Raw genomic sequence first — 24,094 nt, forward strand, 5'->3', positions numbered from 1 at the left:
CTGGTGAATATGAGCTCATTGTATTGTAATTTGACTTCCCTTATCTGTACTTCGCTTCTTGTTTGCTGCTGTGACACTTCTTTAATTATATTATATGAATGTGGACTCGTCCTTTTATTATGTGGTCTTGAGGGTCTAGTCTAGACTGTTTTGTGTTATTGCTAATTGGTCATATATAGATGAACCAAAAGTTTGGAAATAACACATGTATCAGAAATGTAAAGTCACACTGAGGTCCATTTAGTTTCTGAATTAATACATTTTATACAATTGATACAACAAATAATGTACAGCACATTTCTCATTGTCATCAGCAAGAGGCGCCATCGCCCCCCAGAGTGTGTCCCTATTCCTCCGGCGTTGTCCTGTGCCAGTCCCGGCGTTGGTGACGTCACCAACAGAACCGGCGATCAAGATAACCAAAAGCAGCACGATCACACCGGAAAAAAGCGACTTTCAAAAATAAAGTTTATTTTCCTCTATAATAACGGTTTTGAATGGAACGAAATGTATGTTAACAGACGAACAATAAAAAACGAAATAACAGAGGCTAAGTAAGAAAAGACCTTAAAGCAACATGCTCAACAGTCACCAGCTTTAGTGCAAGATTGAATGTTGTTTAAATAGGCTATACTGTTCACTGCTCTATTGCATTTTGGTTATTTCATTCAATTTTATTGACAATATTTTTTTTGCTAGACTTTATTTAATTGTGGTCTGGATTTGTATTGATACCTGTAATCTTTGCTGATAAAATACCTTTACAGAAGTCCTTCACTTGTAACACATCACGTATTTATGTTATGCGACACCATTTATTTTCATTAATATAATTGAAGGCTGTTCCCAAAGTATGGGAACACCACTACTTTATACTTCTACTTTAGGTAAATATTGCACTTTTTACTTCACTGCATTTATTTGACACATACAGTGAGTTGTTACTTTTTATAAAAGAAAATATAGGATAAGTTTATACAATATGAGTAGCATACAAACAATCTAAAATTGACACTACATTTATTTATGCTTTGTTGGGCAATAAAATATGACATTAATATGCTCTTTCATATATATGCTGGTGACAAAAAAAACAAAAGTATTTCATTATATAGCAATATAACAGGAAAGGAGGCATTCTGCTTAATGAGTACTTTCACTTTTGATACAATTACATTTTGCTGATAATACTTCTGTACTTTTACGCAAGTAACAATTTGAATCCAGGAATCCAGGATTTGAGTAAAGGATCTGAGTACTTCCATCACTGACAGCGACGCTCTGCGAACCCCCAAAAATGCAGCTTTATTTAGAAATGAGCGAGCGGAAGTGGATTGTACGTCCGGGCGAGCTTGATACAAGTGACTGAGGTGGAGGCAGTCAGCCTGCGACAGAAAAACAAACGAGGATAGGTCGAGCAGCACACAGTCTCTCCATGTTTTAAAAGAGAAACAAATAGTGGAACCCCGGGATCTGTGGATTTAAACCTGCACTGTGTCGTTTCCAACGCGCGCTCACTTACTTCGTGTTTGTTTCTCCCTTTTTGGCGGAGTGTGTCCCCGGTTGCCCAGTTCTCTCTGGAGTGAGCACTAAGGTAAGCCTCCTGCAACCGCGGCTGAACTGTGGAACTTGGTGCAGTCGGACGGGCTACTTTGTCCACTCGAGCGCCAGTTAAAACGTCTCTTATTGTTTTTATTTTTCTCACGGAAAACTTCCAATCACTAAACATTCGTAAAAGTTGGGACACAAATCGGCATCCCCACTCCACTCACTTAGTAGATGTGACGCTGGGTCTTTGTCCACCCAGATGAAGCTTTAACTACACGTTGTGCTGGAGCCGCGGTCCGCCTCGCGTGTGTGCGGCTCTACAGCACATTCTGAATGGCTTCTTTTGTGTTATTCTTACAACCAACACAGTTAGTTTACATTCACCCACTTACCTTTATTCAATATTCACACAGGCCACTTCTTAAAAGGCCTGTAAGCGCAGGCTACTATCGCAGACATCTGTTTGACTTATTTCCTACATTCATGTTCTGTTATTGACTTGTTTTTAAAAGCACACTTCTTTGGTTAATCAGTAAAGTGCCTGGCGAATTGTCGGAGCTTATTGTTTTACAACGCAGTAACAATGAACCACATTTTGCCATAACACCATAGATTGGCGACTGTGCCACATGCCGAGCTTGTCAGTGTTTCCAGTGGCTCGTAATGGTAACTGCACCGCGTATTCTCTCGCGTAAATCCCAATAGGCGATGGGGTTGCATTGTCTTCCTCGCTTATGTGGAGTAGCTGCTCATTAATTATCCATGAAATTATGTTTATTGTTCTCGAAAAGACGAGGGGAATAGTTGTCCTGAATTCCGGACGTTGCAGGCGGCGTTTCTTGGGTGCAGGTATACCTTCATGGCACACCTATTCTGCAGACACACCCTCTGTTGTGAGCGCCATGGTTACGCAGACATATGCACAAGGTTCAGCAATGACAGGTATGTGGAAGGGAAGTGATAGACTGCTGTGCCTGTATTACAATCACTTCCTATCTTGAATCACAACTTCACAATTTAACGACCCCCAAAAAAAATGTGGTTTTGTAAATGATTTGCAAATTTCACATTTTCAACATTTTTCAAAACCACACTTAAGTGTTACCAGTGTGACTCACCGGATAGAGCTCACCTTACTAGTACTTATTTTGAGTGTTACTGTTGTATTATATACTTTTACTCCACTACATCTTCATATTGCCCTTTTTATCTGAAAGCTTTAGTTATTTTGCAAATGATTTTTTTTATTTTTTTGCATTGCTCTCAGTGTGCACACATATAGCCATAACAGTCTGGAACAAGGACAGCAAAGCTGGACTACTAAGATAAAGAATAGACAATAATAATCAACAATGAGAATCATTTTCACTTGCAGCCCTAACCCGTTCTGCTGTATTTATTTGGCCTCACAATAAAGTTTCGACCTTATTTAACGTGTTTTTCAAGAGGTCAAAGACTCGGCACATGACTCTCCAAGCCTCACTTGGGTTGAGCTGTGAAACATTTACCAGATACCGCATGTCAATATTGAGAATCCTGGAAGTCAAATACCGGTGAGAGCATGAATCATTTCCTGCGTCTAGAAATAAGATTAAACAGGAAAAGAGATTTTTAAAACAGATCAGCGTTCGCCGAGACTCATTTCTTTCATTCTTTAAATAGCACAAAAGCACTTGTTTTCCACACGTACTTGCTGCTGTGCGTCTGTCAGGCTGCAGCTACACCGGGAAGGTTCAGCTTATTGGAAATTCCTTCAGTGTGATGTTGAAAAGAAAGAGGAATCGTTACTTGTTGCTGGAGCTACATGTACAAAGTAAGACAATGCTAGTATTAAGAGCAGCTGAGACGATTCATTATGAAAGATTATAGGCAACTCTTTTCATTGTTGTTTCAAGCAAACATTCTCTGGTTCCCCATTTTTATTGTGAGCTGCTTTTCTCTCTTTTAACAGCTTTTGTAAAGTGAATATTCTGCGCTTTCGGACCGTTGTTTGGACAAATTAAATTTTGCCTCAGGAGTTTGTGATCAACCTTTTAAAAAAATATATCTATATATCTGTAATCTGTAGCTGCTGCACTTGGTTGTAACCGCCTACATGTTAATGATTAACATCATATCCAGGCTGATAAAAAGAACAAACAGGTCAGGTGCTCTTGCTTGACTTTCCTATTTACGCCATTTTCATTGGTGTAGCTCGTGAATAGCGAAACAAATTCCAGGTAGATTTAAAAAAAAAAAGTAGTCTCGTTATATCTCCCAACTCTCCCAAGTTCACAAGGTCCACCTGACTGCATCGTTGAAGTGACCTGCATGTGATGTATTTTGGAAAGCTAGGGTGGCGGTGTGGTCATAGTTGATCACGAGGACGCAGGATTTCTCGGTTGCTTGTAGTCTTGTTGAATGGCAGCCGTGTCTACTCGTCATGATGTCTTTGGTCATAAAAATACAGATTTGAAGGAGGCCGCCTCTGAATGTGGACACGCATCTTCTACCAGTTGTGACTCAGGTATATGGGCAGATAAACAAGCTTTGCTTTTCGTCGATTCTTTGCAATTGAATTTCTCCCCTCCAATTTGTTGGCTTCTTCAGTCAAACACTTAACACACAAATATGTCATTTAAATCACAGCTTAACAGATGAGATAATAAGCCCCATCCTATTTCTTCTCTATATGTGATCGCACGGTTATGAGCTGAGGCTGATTCCTCTGCTCGTCTCTCGTTCTCTCTCACGAGCTTAATGGGCCTAAAGCGTCCTCACACACTGTAAATGATTAGATGTCATGCGGCGCCTACGCAGTTTCTTGTTCAGCTTTTGTTTTGGTGGAAAGAGGAACAAAAATAATTAGCTTTTTTACTTTTGTGGTTTAACTTTGTGTAATGTGAACGGGCTTATTACTCATTGCTCATGACGGAGTATAATAATTATACATGCATTTGTCTATGCTAATTAAACAATTAAAGATTAATACTTTAATAATGTCGTCTGTAGTTAAATAATTGAACATAATTTGAAGATCAGGTGAAATATCTGTCTTTTTTTCCTAATGTGCACGCTGTGAGAAAAGGGTTTTACAGTTCATTGCATGGTTTTTCTTATCCATACTAAATGGAAAATTAAACTCTAAATAGATTCAATTAAAACACATAATTACGGTATGGTTAGTAAAGTTTATACGTTGATATTTAGTGTGCAGAGACATATGACTTCATCATGTTCCCTCAGCTCCACTTTTCATTTCTGTCTGAACATCCCAAACAAAATCACACAACTTTTTATATTTAATAAATGTGTCTCTCTCTGTCTGTGTTGATGACAAATAGTTTTCTGTTTCGTTGTTTTCTTTCGTGAGTTGCCCTTTGAGTGTCTCCAGTCCTTCGTGAAGCTATTGTGCAGCAGGGAATAGAGATCAAAATTGGTGTTTTGGGCTCAAGTAATGTTGACCGCCCCGAGGGAATCCTAATCTCTCTGAGAAGCAATTAATAAGTGAACGCACAGATGGGCGGTCAGGAGACACAGAGCGTTACTCATGAAGAGCATCATGTTGCTAGCGCGCTAAAGCTCACCCTATTGTCATTGTAATCATCTGCAATCTGGGGAATGGGTAGCCATTAAACTGACAGTACACACATGTATGACAATGGACCCCCTTTCTCTGACCCTGTGCCCGAGGAAGAGCAAGAGGATTTGTGCTTCTATTAATGAGAAGGCGTGTCCTTTCTTTGTGTGTTTTTGTTTTCATGAATTCATACATATCGTCCTGCTATTATTGATCATTTCCTTCACACCATGTTGCTGTTGCGCAAAAATACATTTCTTAATTGGTATGATTTTTAACCACGGGAGCAGCGTGGCTCCAGGGATGTTGGGTGGTCCACCATTTAGGTCCAAACTGCCTTTTGGGGTTGATTACCGAAAACATTCGTGGTCCCAAGTGGATGAATCTCAATGACTTTGGTGATCAGATATCGGATACTCATGGTGTAGGACGGATCCTGACGTTTTTGGGGATCCCCCTTACTTTTCTAATAACACCAACAGCAGATCAAAGACTGCACTTCTACAGTCAAATATCTCGGCATCTACGGGATGGATCGGCACAACATTTTGGTTCAGCCATTCGTGGTTCCCATGTGACGTATTCTTTGGTAATCCTTTTCTGTTTAAAATCGGCGCGTTAACACTTTACATTGTGAGCATGTCGACTTGCTGATGTAAGCATTTAGTTTAAAGCAACATTGTGTCCAAAGTACAAAGCAGCCAGCGAGGCTGTAGACTCTTAGTATTGTTATAAACTGTTTTTAAAACACAGTAGTATCCAAACAAGAGTATCTGTCTCTTTAGTCTGTAATTCACACCTTTGTTTTCCATGACATTATGTTCTGCTTTATCAGTAGTTTAGTGATTCAGTTCTCTCTCCTGAGTGTTTTCTTTTGTTCCTTAAGTACTCCGTCCTCCATCTCTATCGTCACCTCTCTCATGTCCTCTGCCACCCGGCTTGAGTTCCTAACTCAACAACTGAACCAACAGCCCGTCGGCTCCAGTGTCCTTGTGTCACCACTGGGCACCGGGCCTAATCCTATACTCTGCGCCGCTGAGGGGGACCATGAAGGGAAGGGAGCGAGGGTGGAAGGGAGTAAGGGAGTAAAGCATTTGTACTAGTGGTACAGTATCTCAGCCTGACACTCTCTTGGTCAGAGAGAGCCGTGGACTTTGTAATCGGCGGATGGTGCATGAAGATGTCAACGCCTGAGATGGCATGATGGTGAAGGAAACATAAGAATGTGGGAGAAACATATACCATTATGAAAAGTAGGAGTGTCACCATTCTCCAAATCCCAACTTTTCGATTTTTGATTTTTTTTTTTTTTACATTTCCAACTTCTTGTTTCTGTGACTCATGAAAAGAGTCCATCTATTGATTGTGTTTGTTCCATCGTGTTATTTTCAGCGGAGGCTTCGGCAGGCCCTTCATGCTCTAATTGATTTAATTAAGTGGACTTTCTCCCCTTTGGCTGTGCCGATGCACAAACCGGCAGTATGCAGACAAACATTGAGTTGTCTCACCCAGAGCACAAGCTTTGCTTATCTGCATTTCACAGAACGATCCACGTTCCAAGTTTTCCCCCTCAGAGCGTCACTGCCCACGTTACACGCATCCCTCTGAGGTTCAGCCTTATTAACAAACCCTCTCCGTTCCTGCGGATGCTTTGAAAGGCACCACCAACGCTCTAGTAAACACCAAGCCATCAAGAACCCCTACTCGCAGCGTGGGATGGGCAGACACGTAGAGTCTGTGCTGGTGTTTTCTTGATTTCACTGAGGTTGTCACGTCAGTTATGATCATTCAAATCAGTTGGAGTAGCATATATGCGCTTCAAACGATCCCCACGGTAGGATTTGCCGGAGCAGCGGCTGTTTATCTTATTAAAGTTCATGTTGTTGACAACTTTTTGAATGTTGTCTGGGTAATGAGCAGAAGTTAGTCGCGTGATGAGTCCGTCTCAAACAAAACAATATTGGTATTTGCGTCACATCACTTTCAGGGTTATTTTCAATGTGTCTGACATATTTAATCTTCAGCTGCTCATTTGATTTTCAGACACTGAAAAATACTATCAAACGTCAACGTAAAATCCTCAAATACACAAAAAAGGTGGGTCCTTTTATTGTTTATAGAGCACTGCATATGTGTAGTTGCAGATAATATTGTGCTATATTGTCAACACAGCAGAATGTGCAGCAGGATAAAACAGTTTAGCCATTTTGTAGCACTTTCAGCTTTGAAGGGAGTGATTTTAAAGAGGTCCATTGACTTCCAATTAGTTTGAGCAGTTATGAGCTTGTATCTATGTGACTGTACCACTCTTGGTGGTGACGACTCTGCAGATTTTTTTTTGAGCAGCCGACTTCACGATTAGCACACCTTACACCAGACAAGGATCAGTGAAATAAGCTTGTTGGATTTAAATAATGCAAACACAGGGTGTGCAAAACCTCTGGGCTACAGGAGCTATAAATATGCAGCGGATGGCCAGTTGCTTATCTTAAACTCAATAGTATTTTCCCCACAAGGATAATCATTGATGACTCATGTGACTGCAGCCTGCAGAGAGGAATAGGAATGTTTTTCTTACTAAGTTTTCACAAGATGATTGAGAAATCTCTGTGATGAAGGGAAGTGCCCACACTATGCACAAAGAATTAGAAAGTGAGAGCTTCTGAAGTCGCATTAAACGTGTGTGTGTGTGTGTGTTTGCTGGGACATGCACTATGGAAGGGATTATATGGATGTAATTCAACTCTAGTGAAAACCTGCCACCAGCTCTGCGTCTTCTACAATGCAGGAGCTTAACAATGTTGTTCGAACTACACAATGAACAAGAAGACACAACTAAGTGATTTTTAGCTACGTAAGTGAATCTGAGACCCGGCGACGGTAGGTAGCGTGGCGGGGGGGGGGGATTAAATAAGATGGTAATATCTGATCGGTTTCTGCTCTGTGTGCAGGACTAACTGCGTGAGACCACGTTCAGTCTCGCACTAACACCCAGCCGTCTCATTGATTCGAACGAGGTCGCTCCATCGACACAGTGGAGGTGTTGACACGGGGTCATCCAGCTAAAAAGTCGAACCGGGCTCAACGTACACGTAAGCGCACATACCTGGTACATTACTGTGTAACTGTGAACTCTGTATTTCTACTGTTGCCCTTAAGATTATTACAACAAAAGATACAATAATTGTCACAGTGATAACGCCTCACAGCATTATATATCCACGAACAGTGTTTTGACGCCCGATAAGCCTTAAAACTCGTACATCTACTACTCAGTACCACCACCAACACGGCGTGTTTTAAACTCAGTGCTGTTTTCTGTCCGATTTAAAATTTTGATGAGTGTCTCTCACCTGACGTGTCCCACATTCTGGATCCGCAGAATGAAGCAGCGTTTTTTTTTTTTTTTTTCCTTCTTCAAAATGTTCTTCAATTGTCCCTAATATGTCTTCTGTGATTCCCTGCTTTGTTGATGCTGGGTTTTCATTCTCATTGGGCTTGTAACATGTTTTCACACCATTGCTGATTGTGTTCTTCAAGGCCATACCTCGGCACATATCACAGCTCGGTGTGGCGTCTGAAAGGACCGCAGTAACTGTGCTTATATAGAGAATGTTCAACAAAAAGCAGAAGTCATGTTAAGCCCCTCAGCAGTCTGGCTAATCATGGCCTATAATTCAGTGCTCATTAAATCTGTATGAGGAGAGAGTAATGCTTCATTTTTATATTTGATCTGTCTTTTTAATAATTGAAGGCAGATTATCACCAGTTCATGTATTTTTGAACATATAGGCTATAAAAATATTATGTCTTTATTTGTTTGTTCTTAAATCTGCTGCTGCTGCTGCGTGCTTGGGAGTTGATTCGGTCACTGAATGTAGCGATATGATAGGCCTTCTCTAATCCATTTGTGCCCTTTCTCTCTCACACTCTCTCTTATTCTCTCTCACACACGCGCACACACACACACACACACACACACATGGCTGCACCCGAAGGAAATCCTGCTTTATTTATAAGATGTATAGCTCAGAGTGCCACAGGGTTCTCCTGAGAATTCAAGACTGCACACAAACAGTATTTGGCCTGTGGAGTCTCTTCTTTCTTGCTCTAACACACACACACACACACACACACACACACAATCACACACACTCGCTGCAGGACCTCTATTTACCTTATCTGCTGTTTTTAGCTTGGCAGAACTACAGTTGTTTGAGTGTGACCTCGGCAGTGCGTGGAGAGCTGCCAGCAGATGCTCGCTGAATGTGGTGCTTTAGTGTTTCGTGTGGCAGCGTTCAGTGGAAGGAGTGATATCATCTGCATGTTACCAGCAGAAACGTCTTCCTATATGCTCGGGCCAAACCGAAATGACCAAAGTGGCATTTGAGTGTACAGTACAATGTCGAGCTAAGAAACCCTACTGTGCGGAAACCATAATAGGATACGGGAGAGCTGACAGGGTGAGAAGAAGTATTTCAACAGTTTAAATGATCAGCAGAAGCACTGACCACACGGTGGCATGGAGATAACATCATGCGCAACCTCTGTTGGCGCTCGGCGAAAAGGCAACAAATAAAGTTGTTAGTGTGATTTAGAGGTGTCAAGAAAAGTTGTTGATAGTCGGGAGCATTTAGCCAGGTGTTACATTCTTAGTTTCTGACTCTTTTTGGCGTTTAATGCTAGAGGCTAGATAAACAGATATGCAACATTTGAAAGGCGAAATCAAAGAGAACCAAAGGTCCTAAAGCGTGTTACAAATGGGACCGGAAATTATAATAATTCTAAGTTCATCAAATGACAACGTGACAACAATGTGATCATTTGAAAGGCGTCTCTTCTAGTGATGAACCTACAGAGAATTATCACCATAATCCACAGCTGCCCTCGTCTTTACAGAACTTCACATTGACTGTGAGCTCATTTCGGCTGTCCGGCACCACGGCTTCACTGTTTCGGTTCACTCTCACCGCTCTTATGGTGCCGTTTTAGCCTGCAACAGGAAGCTGTTTTGGTGAACTAGTGAACATAAAGGAACATTAAGGAGCTAAAGAGACATATCTTTCTCATAACAGTTGGTAGAGGCCAAAAACAAAGCTAGAAGAGACTGACATTTTAAATATGCATCCAGGAAGAGGTGGAAAGGGTATAGAAAGAAAAGAGCAACAATTTCTCTCTCTCGCTCTCGCTCTCTCTCTCTCTCTCTCGCTCTCTCTCTCTCTCTCTCTCTCTCAGTTGTTTCCTACACTCATTCCCATACCTTTTCCCCTACTGGCCGCAGTGAATGTCTTCTTCAGTGCAAAGCCAGTCCTGACGCTGTGAAAGAGTTTGAGGCATACAGCGATATTCAGCAGTGGCTCGTTTGGCTGATGTTGAAACATGGCTCATGAGAACTAACATGTAACATGTGGTCCGCGTGGAAAAGAGACGCAGCTTTCACAAATGCCATTTCTGTTTCCAACGTGCTGTTGCGGTCTCTCCTCTGACATCAACACAAGGTTATGTAACGGAGACAAACAAACATGCGGGATATCAGTAACGACTCTCATGCTCCTCAGAAAGAGTTCACTCGTGTCTTGGAAAATCTGGATAAATTTAGACAGTCGTGGAAAATAAGAGTCACTCTTGGGAAATGAATGGCTTGGTACAATGTCCCAGAAAATGTTTCTCTTCCCTGCAAATATCTGAATAATTCTCATCAGCTCCATTTGCTGAAAACAAGACTGTTGGTAAAAATCCGATCACTTCTGATTTGCTTGTTTTGTAACACAGAGTAACTCACTACATTTAGACTTCTGTATCTTTAAGAACAACAAGCTAAAAGACAACATACTGAACCAACTGCTACATTTTGGTAAACTGATGTTGAAGAAGGAAGGCCTCTTAATCTTCTCAACTATTGGCAGATTGATTCATGAATCAGTTAGACAGTTGATCAGCAGCTATTTAGTTTGTTTTTTATTGCAAAAATGCCAAACATTAGTTATTTCCAGGTTCTCGAATGTGAAGGTTTGATGCCTCTCTTTGTCACGATCTGATAAAAAATGATATATTTTTGGTTTTGGACTGTTGGTCTGAAAGTTACTGCATCTTTCTTTATTGGTGTTAGTCTGGAGACCATTTTGCAGGACCGCTTCTGGACGAGCCCTCAAAAGGTGTGTTCAAAACAGAATAAATGAAGTGCGTGTCTACCCTCAGAGTTGTGAAAAAGACTTGTGACATATCTGGATAATCATCACCTCCAGTAGGAAATGATTTAGCACCATTGAGTTTGTATACTCCACTCCTCTTTCTCGTTCGTGGCACACACTGTTGAAATATTCACCGTGGCTGCCCCCCCACTCGACAGTAAATGATCCACATCTGTACTTGGGATGATGGCGGTTTAAGGCATTCAACAGGTCTGCACATCGCTGCACCAGTCTCCCTGCGTTGCTCATGCTACATCAGTCGGTTCTCCCTCGGGAGCCTCAACCTGATCAAAGGGAATAATTCAGGTCCATAGCCGAGGGAGGGGAGAGAAGACCGATGGAGCAGAAGGTACAAAGAGAAGGTAAAGCTCAAGCTGGGATAGAGTCAACAGTGGTTTGTGATCCACAGGGAAGAAGAAAGGTGGTAAGAAAGTTTCTGAGGACCTTTTTTTTGTGTTAAAATTCTGCATGAGCTAGCCTCATTTTACAACGTATTCTTCCGCAACTTATCCCGAGAGTAGGTACTTTTTTAAATGAGTTGGCAGCAAGTTTATTCCCCCATGCAGCATAGGGTCATCAGCGGCGATGCTGCCTGCGCACTCATCACATATTAAGCAGACAGTGAATTAACTCGAAGATGCAAATTCTGGAAACGGTAGACACAGCGTGTTTAATTTCCCTCCCATGTTGCCTCATTAAGAGGAAAAAAAGAATCTCTTCCTGCCATTAATTGCTTGCAGGGATCCTCACGGAGGCACGATTATGTATACGATTACCTGCATGAGAGTGAAGAGTTGGATACCAGTATTGGGGTATCGGATCCGATACGGTGCTCATGTACTAGTACTCTTAAAACAAGTACGACACAGCCGCAACCGATACCACTGCGCCAACGAGACGTTAACCTCTCGTCAGTTGAGCCCAGCTGCAACAATAACCCAAACGGGTTAAATCCATCATTTCTCACCAGCTGCATTGTACGCAGTCCCCACGCAATAAATAGTTTAGCTGTGAAGTTGTCAGCTGTGTGTGTGTGTCTGCCTGGCATAATCTGCCAAGGTTTCTGCAAGCCCAGCGCAATGTCAGCCAGCGTCCAGTTGAAAGCGAGGGCGTGTGGGTAACAGGTGAGTGTGACGTCAGCAGTAACGTTTGGGCTGTGGCCGCACCAGTGCAGTGTGTGTACAGTTTATCTGTCGGTGAATAAATGCCAAAACTAGAGACCCATGAGGAGTGCCATGCCAATTTCCTGTGTCAGCCAGCTGATGATTAAAGTGACATTAGACCCCAAGTTACCCCAACAGCTCCAGCTGGGCTGCGCTCTAAGATGGACCTGCAGTTCTCCTTTATGACAAGCATCTCCTCAGTTTTGCGCTGCTTTTTTTAAAAATATTTCTTTAAACTATATAACTGACAGCACCTTTTAAAATGTTAATTATACACAGCTCTTGGTATCAGGAAAATACAATGTGGATTATTAAAATATCAGCAAGTACTCAAATGTAAGTGCATTGCTAAAAAAAAAAAACAGATCATTGGTTACCCAGCATGCCGTGAAAAGTGTTGGGTGTCAGCTTGTAGCTGCTTGTCACCGACTTCTATTGGAAATGACTTGTAGCCTGTTGCTGTGTCACTCGCAGAGTGAACACAGCTGCTTTTGTTTTTCCCATTTCAGTACTCATCTTAATCCGTGCAAATATTCAAGAATAGTGACCCAAACTGAGGCCTGAGGATTATCCAAAGTATCTGGGGCATCGTTTGTGGGGGGGCATTGTTGTTGATTTTTCTTGCGGTTAACGGCAGAAACAAAATTTGATTCCATTTTCTCCATTGTGATGTGGTGGGGGTGATGATAATGGTCCATGATGATGATGATGATGATGAGATTTTTATATATTTATCTACTTCAGTTAACTTAATATATTGTATATTTTCACCACATTCCACAGTAGAATCCTATTATCATTGGCAATATTGTTCCTGTGACATTCAGAGAGAGAGAGAGAGAGAGAGAGAGAGAGAAATGGGAGGCCAAAAACAATTTAAAAGTAAAATCACACCAACACTTCTGCATCCCTAGATGGGATTTACTGTAATGTTCCATCTCTAGTTCTGGTTTGATGGACAGTGCCGGGTTAACAGCGTATTCGACAGTGCTGTGCTCTGCAGTGGACTGGAGACCAAAGGTTTGCAGCGGAGGAAGCTGAAGGTAACAGGAAAACAGATATTCTCAGTTTGACACGTTGGAGTATATTAAGAAAAGCAAAGTGACAGTTTGAATCCGACCTGGCAGTTGTCTTGCTTGCTCTCTTCTAGTTAACAACAGTTCTACAAACTTGTTGCACTGTCATAGATTGTTTGTTTTGAGTAAAAGAAATTACATTATTTATTTTTATTTTCTGTAAAGAGGCAACAGGTGAATGGATTGGATAAGGATTTCTCTACTCTTACGCCATGTGTGTGTGTGTTTGTTGCATGCCTTTGTATGATTGCTACCAAAGATAAACTCTTTACACTCTGTGGACGGACATGGTGGCATTCGACAGTTGGCTGCAGGAATGGGGTACAAGTCTTCAGATAGGGTGCAAGATGACAGACTGTAAAGGAAAAGAGAGAATCTGCACCCTGGATTACAGGTCCCAAACTGAGGAAACGGGTCTTTATCAGGTGTGGCGTACACATGTTTTGGACCTCTTTAAAGATGATAAAGATGGCATGCCGTGGTGACCAAACCAATATGATACATGGGTTTGAGTACCACTAACAAAAAGTCTTTCCTATTTAATAAAATGTGCATTCGTTTGATTCTGTCTGGACATTTTAAGGAGACGTACGTAAACTTTGCCGAGGTAAAATACAGTCTACTTCAACACCCAGCCCTACTTTAACATCATCACTAGGGTGTAGTGAGACGCATAATTAGCACGTTGTTTATTTATACTGCGACTAATTATCTGCTTATTGCTTCATAATTTAGTCTCCTCTGGAAAAACAACAATTATGTTGATATGAATTACTTCATTTCCATATTGTAATTGGGAATCTGACTCATCAAGAAGTGGTTTGAACAGCTGTGCAGAGGCACCTGCCTGGTCACAATACTGCTGTATGTTTCTTCATACTGCTTATAGATGTAAAATGAGTGTAGTGTCGTTACTCCTGACTCCAGTGGGCTATTCATTCATGAAAAGCATACAATGTCTTTATGCTCCGGATGTTTGTACCATCTGATCAGTACATTCATAGCGAGTCTATCCTCTTACTGCTGAGTGCTCCTGTTATATTGCCTCTGGATTTGCTTAATTGACATTATTGATTATATGGGAGTGTAAGAAAAGCTGAAATGCAGGGCTTGTTCTGCTGGGGGGTCTATTCGGTTCCACCAGCTGCTCATATTCAACACAGTACCGCTCCCAAGCCAATAAATACATTGCAGTGTGGAAATATTTCTCGCCTCCAGTCTCAAAAATGCTCAATACGGCACAGAGCAAGAGCATCTCTCGGCATGGTCCTTGGAGACATGCTTGATGATGAAGTGTTAGAAAAATAAATCGTAGTAGTACATTGCAGTGTAGTACAGTTAATTTGAAGAGCGTACTGTAGCTTATAGCCACTGCAACATCTTTGTTGTTTGACCTGGAAGTGACCCGTGTTTTGTTTTTTTCTCACACACACTTTATTTCTCTCGACTCTTTCTGTCAGACACAAACACGACATCACCTTCGGGTTTTTCTCTTGTCTGCTCCAGTCGAGGGATAACGAGCAGCATTGTACATCAAAGCTGTGCTCACTACATTTGCCCTGCTGTGCTTTACAGCGCTCGCCTTTTTGTTGTTTGTCGTGCCAGGGGACATGGATACCAGACTGTCACACACACACACACAGAGTTAAAAATAGAGGCAGTCCTTCCTACTCCACTTATGGACCAAAGCAGCAAAAAAAAAAAGACATGAGGAAAATTATGCTAATAGCTGATGGCTTGCAGGCAGAGAGAGAGAGGTGGTGTAGAGAGGACTGGGTTATAAACCTTACAAAGAACAAGCTGCCCAGAGGAGATGCCTCATCATGTGTTCAGAGTGCAGGGAGGTGTGCAAAGTCAACAAGGGCCGCGCTGTTGTGAGAGGAGGTAAAGTGGCCATCAAGGAGCAGAGAAAACAAACCAACAAGTTTGAAGTCGGCTATTTATGGCGGGAGAGGAATGTACGAACCAAGACTAAGAACGGCAGTAGGGGATTCAACGTTGTTTATCATCTTTCGGTGCGATCATTACGATGGAATAATAATAGCAAATTAACACGATGCACTACTTTTTTGTGCCTCAACGAGGCAGAGAATAATTAAAACCCGCTACTCGCAAAATGTGACCTCTCACAGATTAGGAGCTGGAGGTTGATGCTTCAGTAGAATAACATCAATACCTGCCGTCTGTGTGCACAGATAATGTGTGATGCAGGGATTAAATAACTGTGCTGATGCTCAATCCTATCTCTGCTGTCAAAATAGGGTGTTAAAACATGAAATGTGCTGGTAACATTTATTAGAAATTATATCACCATCATACCAATGAGTTTTTGGGGACACTCCTGGAGGTTTAGGTCTCTCTTTGACTTTAATGGGGGAAAACAAAACCTTTTGTTGAACCCGTCACCCTGTGGGTGCAGAGCCTTTTGTGCAGAATCAAAGTTGATCTTTTTGTAAAGAAATATCGAAAATCGAAGAGTGAAGGGATACAAGTCGGATTCTTTTTTTGGGGCGGCGGGGAACGCCCCCGTGAATGAAACCGGGACCACCCATTGGTGGTTGTCATAGAGACTCGCTCAACAATGTTGGCTTTGCCCAGGAGAGGAGGGCCGAAGCAATGACAGAAAATGAAAGTGACATGTGAAAAATGACTTGTAAAGAGAGGTTGGGGGGGGGGGGGGGGGGGGGAAGGAAGGGCCAGTTAAAGAAAGAAGGGAATTCCAGGTTTCTGTCATCGCCCATTTAGGCAAGTCAACATTTAAGGCATTTGTCTCAGGAAGTGTGTGAAAGAGCAACATTGCTGCTCCAGTGGTGAGTGAACTAGTAACACTGCCTCTTCCTTCTCTGCACTTTATTATATACACATGAAACAGACACCCGAGCCACACTGCCTGTGTGAGCACAACATGACTGTGTTTATTTGTTAATAACGATGACAATGCAACATTCAAAGCTGGTACTTTATTAATTCATGGAGCTCTGCAAGTCGCTGCATTTTCCACAACACTGCCGTGCAAATATTTCAGAATACAAGCCTCGTGTTGACAAGTGAAGGGATTCTGTAAACACAGAGGGCTAGAGGGCTTTTATTTTTGATCGTAAACAGTGTTGAGATAAAATGATTACATTTTTTCATGTCTGTGACATATTCAACAGATAAATATATCGAAACAGTTGTTGGTAATGTTAGTATGATGTCAATTTCCTGTAAGACAATTTTCACTGTCTATTTTTGCTGTGAACACAAACATAGAGAAGACCTCGAAGACGCAGCTGAGACGAAGCCTCTGATCTGTTAACGCGTGGGTGTCAAAATAAAAAGTTGCTCACGCAGGCAGTGATAAAGTACAATAGGGCTGCAGCTAACAAACCTTTTCCTTATCGATTTAATTGACTGATTCTTTTTGATGCTGCTATACAGAGTTGTGCCATTCAAAAGTTGTTCGACCCTGCTGGCGCTGAGCAAAGCTCAGAGGAGCGGCTTGTCACTAAAATGAGAACAGCTGGTCCACCTTAAAGGTCAGTCAGCCTCACAATCCCTGATGCAACGGCCCGGTAGGGAGTCAGTTTAGGCACGGTGGGCTGCTGGGCCAAGACCCTGGTGGAGTCTCTGCCGTACTTTACAAAACAGAGTTCTCAAATGTTTAACGGTGTCACATTTCGGTCTTTAAAAACGATTAATTGTACTGAGGTTTGGTATCCAGTTCTTATTCTAAAATAGCTTCCAAAACGTTTAGTCTCTGCTCGTCTTGTAGGCGTTCTGTCTAATACTTCTCAACGTGACGAGATCATCACTTTACTAATACCCATACACTTTGAGTGAGAGTAAACGCGCCTGAGACAATGTGGTGCTTTCGAGAGGCAGTGCCATCTGTGTGCCGAACGCCGGGATCCAGCTCGGCTCACGAGACCCACGGGAACATTCAGGTGGTTTTGTGCCAAAGCAACAAGAATTTAACTGAAGCTACAACAATTCTTGAACTTAACTCTCTTGTTTTGAGATGACTGCGTGCCCCTTAAATGGGAAAGCACTGCAGCTCGGTAGCACGTGCGTACAGCATCCATTTCATTTGCACAGCATGATCACTTTTCACATTTAGTAATTGCAGATTGAAATGTCTTTTGTTATTGTGAATGTCTGCTAATCATCATAATTAAGAGCTGGACTTTTTAGGGCTGTTATTTACGTCCTGCGTGGAGTTTGCTCTCTGGGCATACGGTGCGGTGGTGACAGCAGCCCTGGCTCTATCTGTGTGGTCTGAGTTTGCCTTCTTCTCGGTCCTATTTTGAGCCGACAGCGAGAAACCCTCTTGGTGTTGAGATGTCCTTGCATGTCTTTCTTTTTTTCTTCTTTTTCCATGGCATCTAATTGAATGGCACCCATTTTCTCCCCTGAAGAAGAGCAACCACTAACCGCAGCTGATGTCACATATGTGTGCCACACCCACAGTTTAGGGCCCGTTAGTGTACGACTGAGACGGAAGACGTATGTGTGCGAGTGACGGATTGAGAGCATGTTACGGTCCGTTTGATAATATAGCTGTCCAGGATGTTGTTGTGGCTTTGTTTAGAGCAGGGAGACTTTGATCAGAAGCAGACGAACATGTGGAAAACATCCTGTAATTCTGACTGCAAGTGAAAGGCTTCTAATTCTCCACTGTTTGGGTTTTGTTGACAAATCAAATCTATGAACAAGACCATCAGGCCTCTTCAAATCACAGAGCCAGGTCCACAGCAGCTTCCTCATGTTTCAGTCTGTCCAGTCTCCAAATGCTTGACACTGATTGTCAGTAGGGAGTAAAGCAGTCCAGCAACTACTGCAAACAGCGGGGAGGGGGGGGCGGACATGTCCCCCAATTGGCTGAATTCTGTCTGTCTTTGACCTGAATGGCAAACACAGAAAGCTCTGCCAGATGTTTTTTTTTGTTCTTTAAACATCCCCTCCATTTTTTATAATCCTCTTTAACTTTCCCTTTCTCTTTGTGTGGTGTTGAAAGAGCCCGTGAGCGTCCCCCCCCCCCCTCAGTGACGGGTGTTGTGAAGTGCTGCTGAAGCCCAGCTCAGCAGTCTGTCGCTCATCTTTCCTCTTTTAACTCAGCAGAGGAATGGGGGGCTTTCCCCTCTTTAAACGCAGTGTTTCCCCAAATCTGTTTCTCCTTTTGTGTGTGCTTCTTGCAGGAAAAGGCATTTTTTTTGTTCAACCACCCGTCTGTTTGTTAACTATGTCAAGGAAACTGAGTTAGTAACTCAGATTAAATGACAAACGTATCATGAAACGCTCTGTTTGGTGGATCCCGTTTTCACCCACAGTTTGGTTTAAAACGAGACTTTTGGATTTATTGCTGCAGCTTGTGGATTTCGTTGGCAAGTCACGAGTGACGGCGTCGGAATGAGCAATGGTATAGCTGCCATTCTGACATGCATGATTGCCCACAGCGGAGGGTGGTCTTGGTTTGGAGTGGCATTCGCATCACACTCTCTAATGAGCAAGGTTGCCAAGGAGACAGAGCAATTGGTACCATGGGTGAGGGAAGCACTCGTGCTAGGATGAGAGCATATCATGTGTTGTTCTGCCAGTTTACAAGAGTGGAAAGAATTGACACTAAGCTAGAGCGATTGTTGAAAGCTTTTATTGTGTAGTGAGATAGCTTTTTAGGCTGCTCTCACTGCTCAGCTGTTTTGGTTTGGTTTAAACTTAGGCCACATCCACACGACTACTTTTCCATTTTAAGACAAGAGTCTAGGAGTGTGGAAACGCTACCGAAAGCCGGGTGAGTTTGAAAACTCTGGGGTTACCTCGTAGTGTGGACCGGCGGCGTCCAGCGGCACTATCAGCCCTACAAAGTGGACGTCTGAAGTCACGGTGTGCGGCTTTAAGGAGGGCGATATACACAAAACGGAGGACTTTCCTTTTCTTCTCGAGGCTCATTTTGTTCTGCACAACTATTCCGAAGTTCACAAAGAAACTGTTAACAAACAAAAGCATAAATGCTCTCCAGTGCAACAGGGACTTTCAGCCACCCGGCAGAGCAACGAGTGTGACAGCAGACAGCATAGAATCCGAGGGAGTGAGAAACGTGTGTTGACCAAATGTATTGACCCATAATCCAGTAAACGTGTGCAGCCGATCTTCTGATTGAAGGACGACCCGCTCTACCTTCTGGCCACAAATTGCCAAAAATAAGGTGTAAAGGAGTTAAAACACACAAGTTAAATTTGTGTTTCGTTAAAAAGTAAGTAACGTATGGACCATTTTAGACAAAACAGATTTTTGATTTTTGCGAATTTAAAAATATACATCTGTAAAATATATTTCAGCTGGCAGCACTTTTTTTTATTTTTTTTTCGTAACCATTTAACATAAATAATCTTGATACGGATCTTTTTTTTTTGTATTTGACCACGGTGTTCTAAATAACTCGCTGGCCTTATCAGCCGGTTAGTGAGGAGTCAGCAGTCAATGACGGTATAAAACAGTCAATAAAATATGTTTTTCAAAAAGGGAATCACCGCAACCACGAGAGGTCCTTGACCTGTACAGTCATAAACAAGCACACTATAATTTCTTGTTACTTATCAACCACCATATTAACTGATAAGGACGGACCTGCAACAAGCTTATCGTGGCCGATCTATTGTCCTGTGTGTAAAAGGGTTAATAATTCTAATAACCATAGTTATTTCTTTTTTAAGAGAATAAAAATAAACAAAAAGTTCAGTTAAGGGCAACACAACCTGCTGTTAGTCACCAGAATGTCCCCCATGTGGGTGTATGTGTGTAGTACCGATGACACAGGATGACCTCACCAAAACGGTCCAATGACCGAGTTAACTGTCAGATGAGATCATGTTTATAGCTTGTGGTTTGATTATTAAAAAGTGTGTGAGATCATGAACCAGTCATAACTTCTTTTTTTTTTTAACTCGTCAGGACCCCATGAACTGAACTGAACTGCAGGTGTGAAAATAACCGCATGCTGGTCTGCCTGGGTCCAGGTCTGCGTGAATCTTTTGAATCTTTGCTGCATAGAGGAGGAAAAAGGAAAAAGCAGAGATACCCAAAACAAAGCCAGGAATTGTACACCGCTTGTATTTCTTGTCTACTTTTTTATTTCAATATATATATCAAAAGTAGTGACGGGTAAATACCGTGGAGCATTCTCCCAACAGACATCATCAGGTTGGCTCACCCATCCATCCTCACCGGGAGGAATAAATGCAATAAAAGGAAAGGAATCGCCTGGTCTAATCCGGCAGCTGCAGCCTGAGGCGGATGGAGGCCGCAGCATGTTCACATACCTCCCGTCTTTCAGAAAAGGTTGACGTCATCTTGTCATAAATCTGCCCTTCCACTTCGATTTCCTGCGCTCTCCAAAGAATCCCAGCTGCTTTTCTTGTCTCGTCCTGTATGTTTAGCTGACCCTTCTGCCTTTTGTTGCTGCAGTTAAAGTTGTCACTTAATGGAAAGTTGAGCAGCTTAACTTATGGTGAACCTTGACAGAAACTCTCCCTGTTGCACAACTCCCTCCTCCGCTGTCCCGGGCGGGGAAGAAATCCAGTTTGACAGCTTTACTGACGGCAAGCAGAGGCACATTCGCAAGTGCAGCCTTGTGCTATGCAAGCTGTTTGCAAACTTGAATTTTTACTGCTTGTCGTAGAGAGATAGAAAGCGGTCGTTAAGACACTTGCATGCAACACAACCCGGCTTTTGGTTTGCGACTGTAACGGTAAGAATGTATTCGGCGATGGCTGTGGCCGTCTCTGTGGCTGTGGCGTAATTGAAGTGGAATTGAATATCTGGTGTTGAAAAAAACAGCCAGTGCTTCAATTTGCATTTCATACAAATGTAGCCTGCAAAGAAGATATCAATCTTTCCAGCAGTAATGGAATTTTTTTTTTTTTTTTATATGGTCTAATTTGTGCAGCTACACTTCTCATGACTCATAATTCTCTTTTGTGGTGACGCTTTATCTGTGCTCTGCCCTCTCATTAAAGAATAAAAATGGAAATGACAATACGAGTAAGGGAATATATACAATCCCCCGGCTTCGTGAATGTGTGCTGCTGTTTTTTTTTTTCCTTGCGTCTAGTCTGTTGAAAAATATGTATTTTTGTCCACTTATACTAGATATAGTTATACTCACGTACTGGGTTTTTTTCCCATTCAACTGTGTTTGACGCATGAGGGGGTTTCATTTAGAAATGCATTATTATAAATGTCTTAACCTTAGCACCATTATAAAACGGCTTAAAAGTCTCTTAACATGTAACTGTGTTGTAAATGATCGGCCTCGGCTTACTGCCATAAATCACAGCTTCCCACCACAGCTACTGATGGCCTTCCATGAGATTAGATATGAAGTAGACGGCTCTATTTGATTATTCTGGCTGAGCAATTGTGGACACAAAAGCTTTACAACATGCCTATTCATTCTGTGTCTTTGAATTCGCTGTTATCTTCAGAGCGAGCCTCTTTTCATCTGCATCATCTGCATCTTTACTTCCTTCATGTATTGCAGTGATCTTGTTTCCAGCCTCTTGTTAACTTGGCGACGGGCTAAATATAAACCGTATTTCTCGGATAGTTCTTATACTGTGAGACGCTTTTTTTTTTTTATCACAGAATATGTTTTCACTTAATTGGAAATTGCACCGACCTTTCCTGATCCCCTCATGCATGTTCTTGAATAGATCATTTCCCCATTTGGCTATCGAACATAATTCCTCAACATGTTAAGGTCGTCCAGCAAACCCATGTCAGATCAAATCACCTACGACCCGGTGAAATAGGGCATGTAATCGCTCACGGTCTCGCTCAGAAACGTGTGTGTGTGTGTGTGTGTGTGTGTGTGTGTGTGTGTGTGTGTGTGTGTGTGTGTGTGTGTGTGTGTGTGTGTGTGTGTGTGTGTGTGTGTGTGTGTGTGTGTGTGTGTGTGTGTGTGTGTGTGTGTGTGTGTGTGTGTGTGTGTGTGTGTGTGTGTGTGTGTGTGTGTGTGTGTGTGTGTGTGTGATGAACACATACATTGATTTTTGTGTCTTCGTGCTGCTCGATACCAAATACTCCTTTCCAGAGGTGCTTTTTCGTGCTGGATGTTGCATTTTTAGAGAAAACTGTCCTGAAACCTGTTTTTTTTTGTCATGTTTTTTTAAGCAGTTGGTCGTACTTGGCATCTTCTTCAGGGGTGTGTCGTGGATGTGATGATTACATAACGGGATGATCGTGTAGTCGCCAACATGAGATGTTTACTGTCATCTCCATCCAAGGAATTGTCAATTTTAGTGGCATTTAGGGCACTAAATATTACCACAAACTTTAAAGTCACATTTGGTATAATTTGTGATAGACTGGCAACCTGTCCAGGGTGTGTCCTGTCACATGAGCTGGGATGAGCGGTTTAAAAAGGGTGTGCATGGATGGATACGAATTCATTTGTAATGACTTGTCACTTGTCAAAGCAAAACTGAGCCTCTCTCTCTCTCACACACACACACACACACACACACACACCTTAAAATCACCCTTTAAACTAGAAATAATACTTTACAGACAAATGAATATTGTATAAAAGGTATTTTATGCAGTCTTGTTTCAATGTTGATGCCGACCGTTAATCAAAAATCATCTAATAATAAACAAAAGAAGCCTTTTTAAAATGAATCTAGTCAGTAACTCATTCACTTGCAATATTTCTTTATTAATAATTAATTCTCGTACCCATGATCAACCTTTCTGCCCCCCTAGTAGTTGTCTGAACAAGTGGCTATTCGGACCAGGATGTGTCACTTGTTTTAGTTTTTTAAATTGTTGCGATGCTTATTTTCACTCTAAAGCTGCCGGTGTGTGTGTGTGTGTGTGTGTGGCGGTGTGTGTGTGTAAAGTGTGGTGCTCCTTGGCTCACCCCTGTGCCCGTCTTCTCCTACAGGAGGACTCCATGAAAGATGACAGAGGAGGTGATTGTTGTAGCCAAGTGGGACTACACGGCCCAGCAGGACCAGGAACTTGACATCCGTAAAAATGAGCGTCTCCACCTCCTGGACGACTCAAAGACCTGGTGGCGTGTCCGCAACGCCGGCAACCAAACGGGGTATGTGCCATCAAACTACGTGGAGCGCAAGAACAGCCTGAAGAAAGGCTCGTTGGTGAAGAACATCAAAGACACACTGGGTAAGAAGAATTCAGTTTCCCTCTGAAATGAACAGGTCGCCTGTGTGTTTAGGTTTAATGTCAGTAGATTCTTTTCAGGAGAAGTGGAACATCTATGCACTTCCTTTTCAATACTTTCTGCTCCCAGGTAAAGGAGATACAATGTGGTCATAAAAAGTGTTGTGTGCATGCATATATCTATATATCTATATACTGTATATAGATATATATATGTGTGTGTGTGTGTTGAGCCTGAATCGTCTCAGAAGTCGAATGATTCCCTCACTGTGTCTCCGCTGGGAGCTGTCACTGTGCACTCCGGAGATCCCGTTGAGTCGGCCGGTGCTCTCAGCTGTCGGCGCATTGTCTCAGTCCCCAGTCATGACTTGAATACATTACTGTGTATGTAGCCTC

The 24,094-nt window shown here is 42.3% G+C and overlaps 1 protein-coding gene across 2 annotated transcripts in view; it reads left to right on the top strand.

Annotated features, from left to right (window-relative positions):
* Positions 1-1,379: 1,379 nt before the first annotated feature.
* Positions 1,380-24,094, top strand: part of nck2a (NCK adaptor protein 2a) — a 29,893-nt gene continuing 7,178 nt past the window's right edge. Inside the window, exons 1-3 of one of the 2 annotated variants that reach the window (XM_076106771.1) lie at positions 1,380-1,594; positions 8,059-8,199; positions 23,460-23,701. In XM_076106771.1, the coding sequence (XP_075962886.1) occupies positions 23,476-23,701 (226 nt within the window). In that variant the 5' untranslated portion in view covers positions 1,380-1,594; positions 8,059-8,199; positions 23,460-23,475. The remainder of the gene's footprint in view (positions 1,595-8,058; positions 8,200-23,459; positions 23,702-24,094) is intronic. The other variant, XM_076106763.1, reaches the window with a different exon arrangement.

Source organism: Anarhichas minor, unplaced genomic scaffold (genome assembly GCF_050575085.1).
Source record: "Anarhichas minor isolate MPS153535 unplaced genomic scaffold, ASM5057508v1 ptg000004l, whole genome shotgun sequence".
NCBI lineage: Eukaryota > Metazoa > Chordata > Actinopteri > Perciformes > Anarhichadidae > Anarhichas > Anarhichas minor.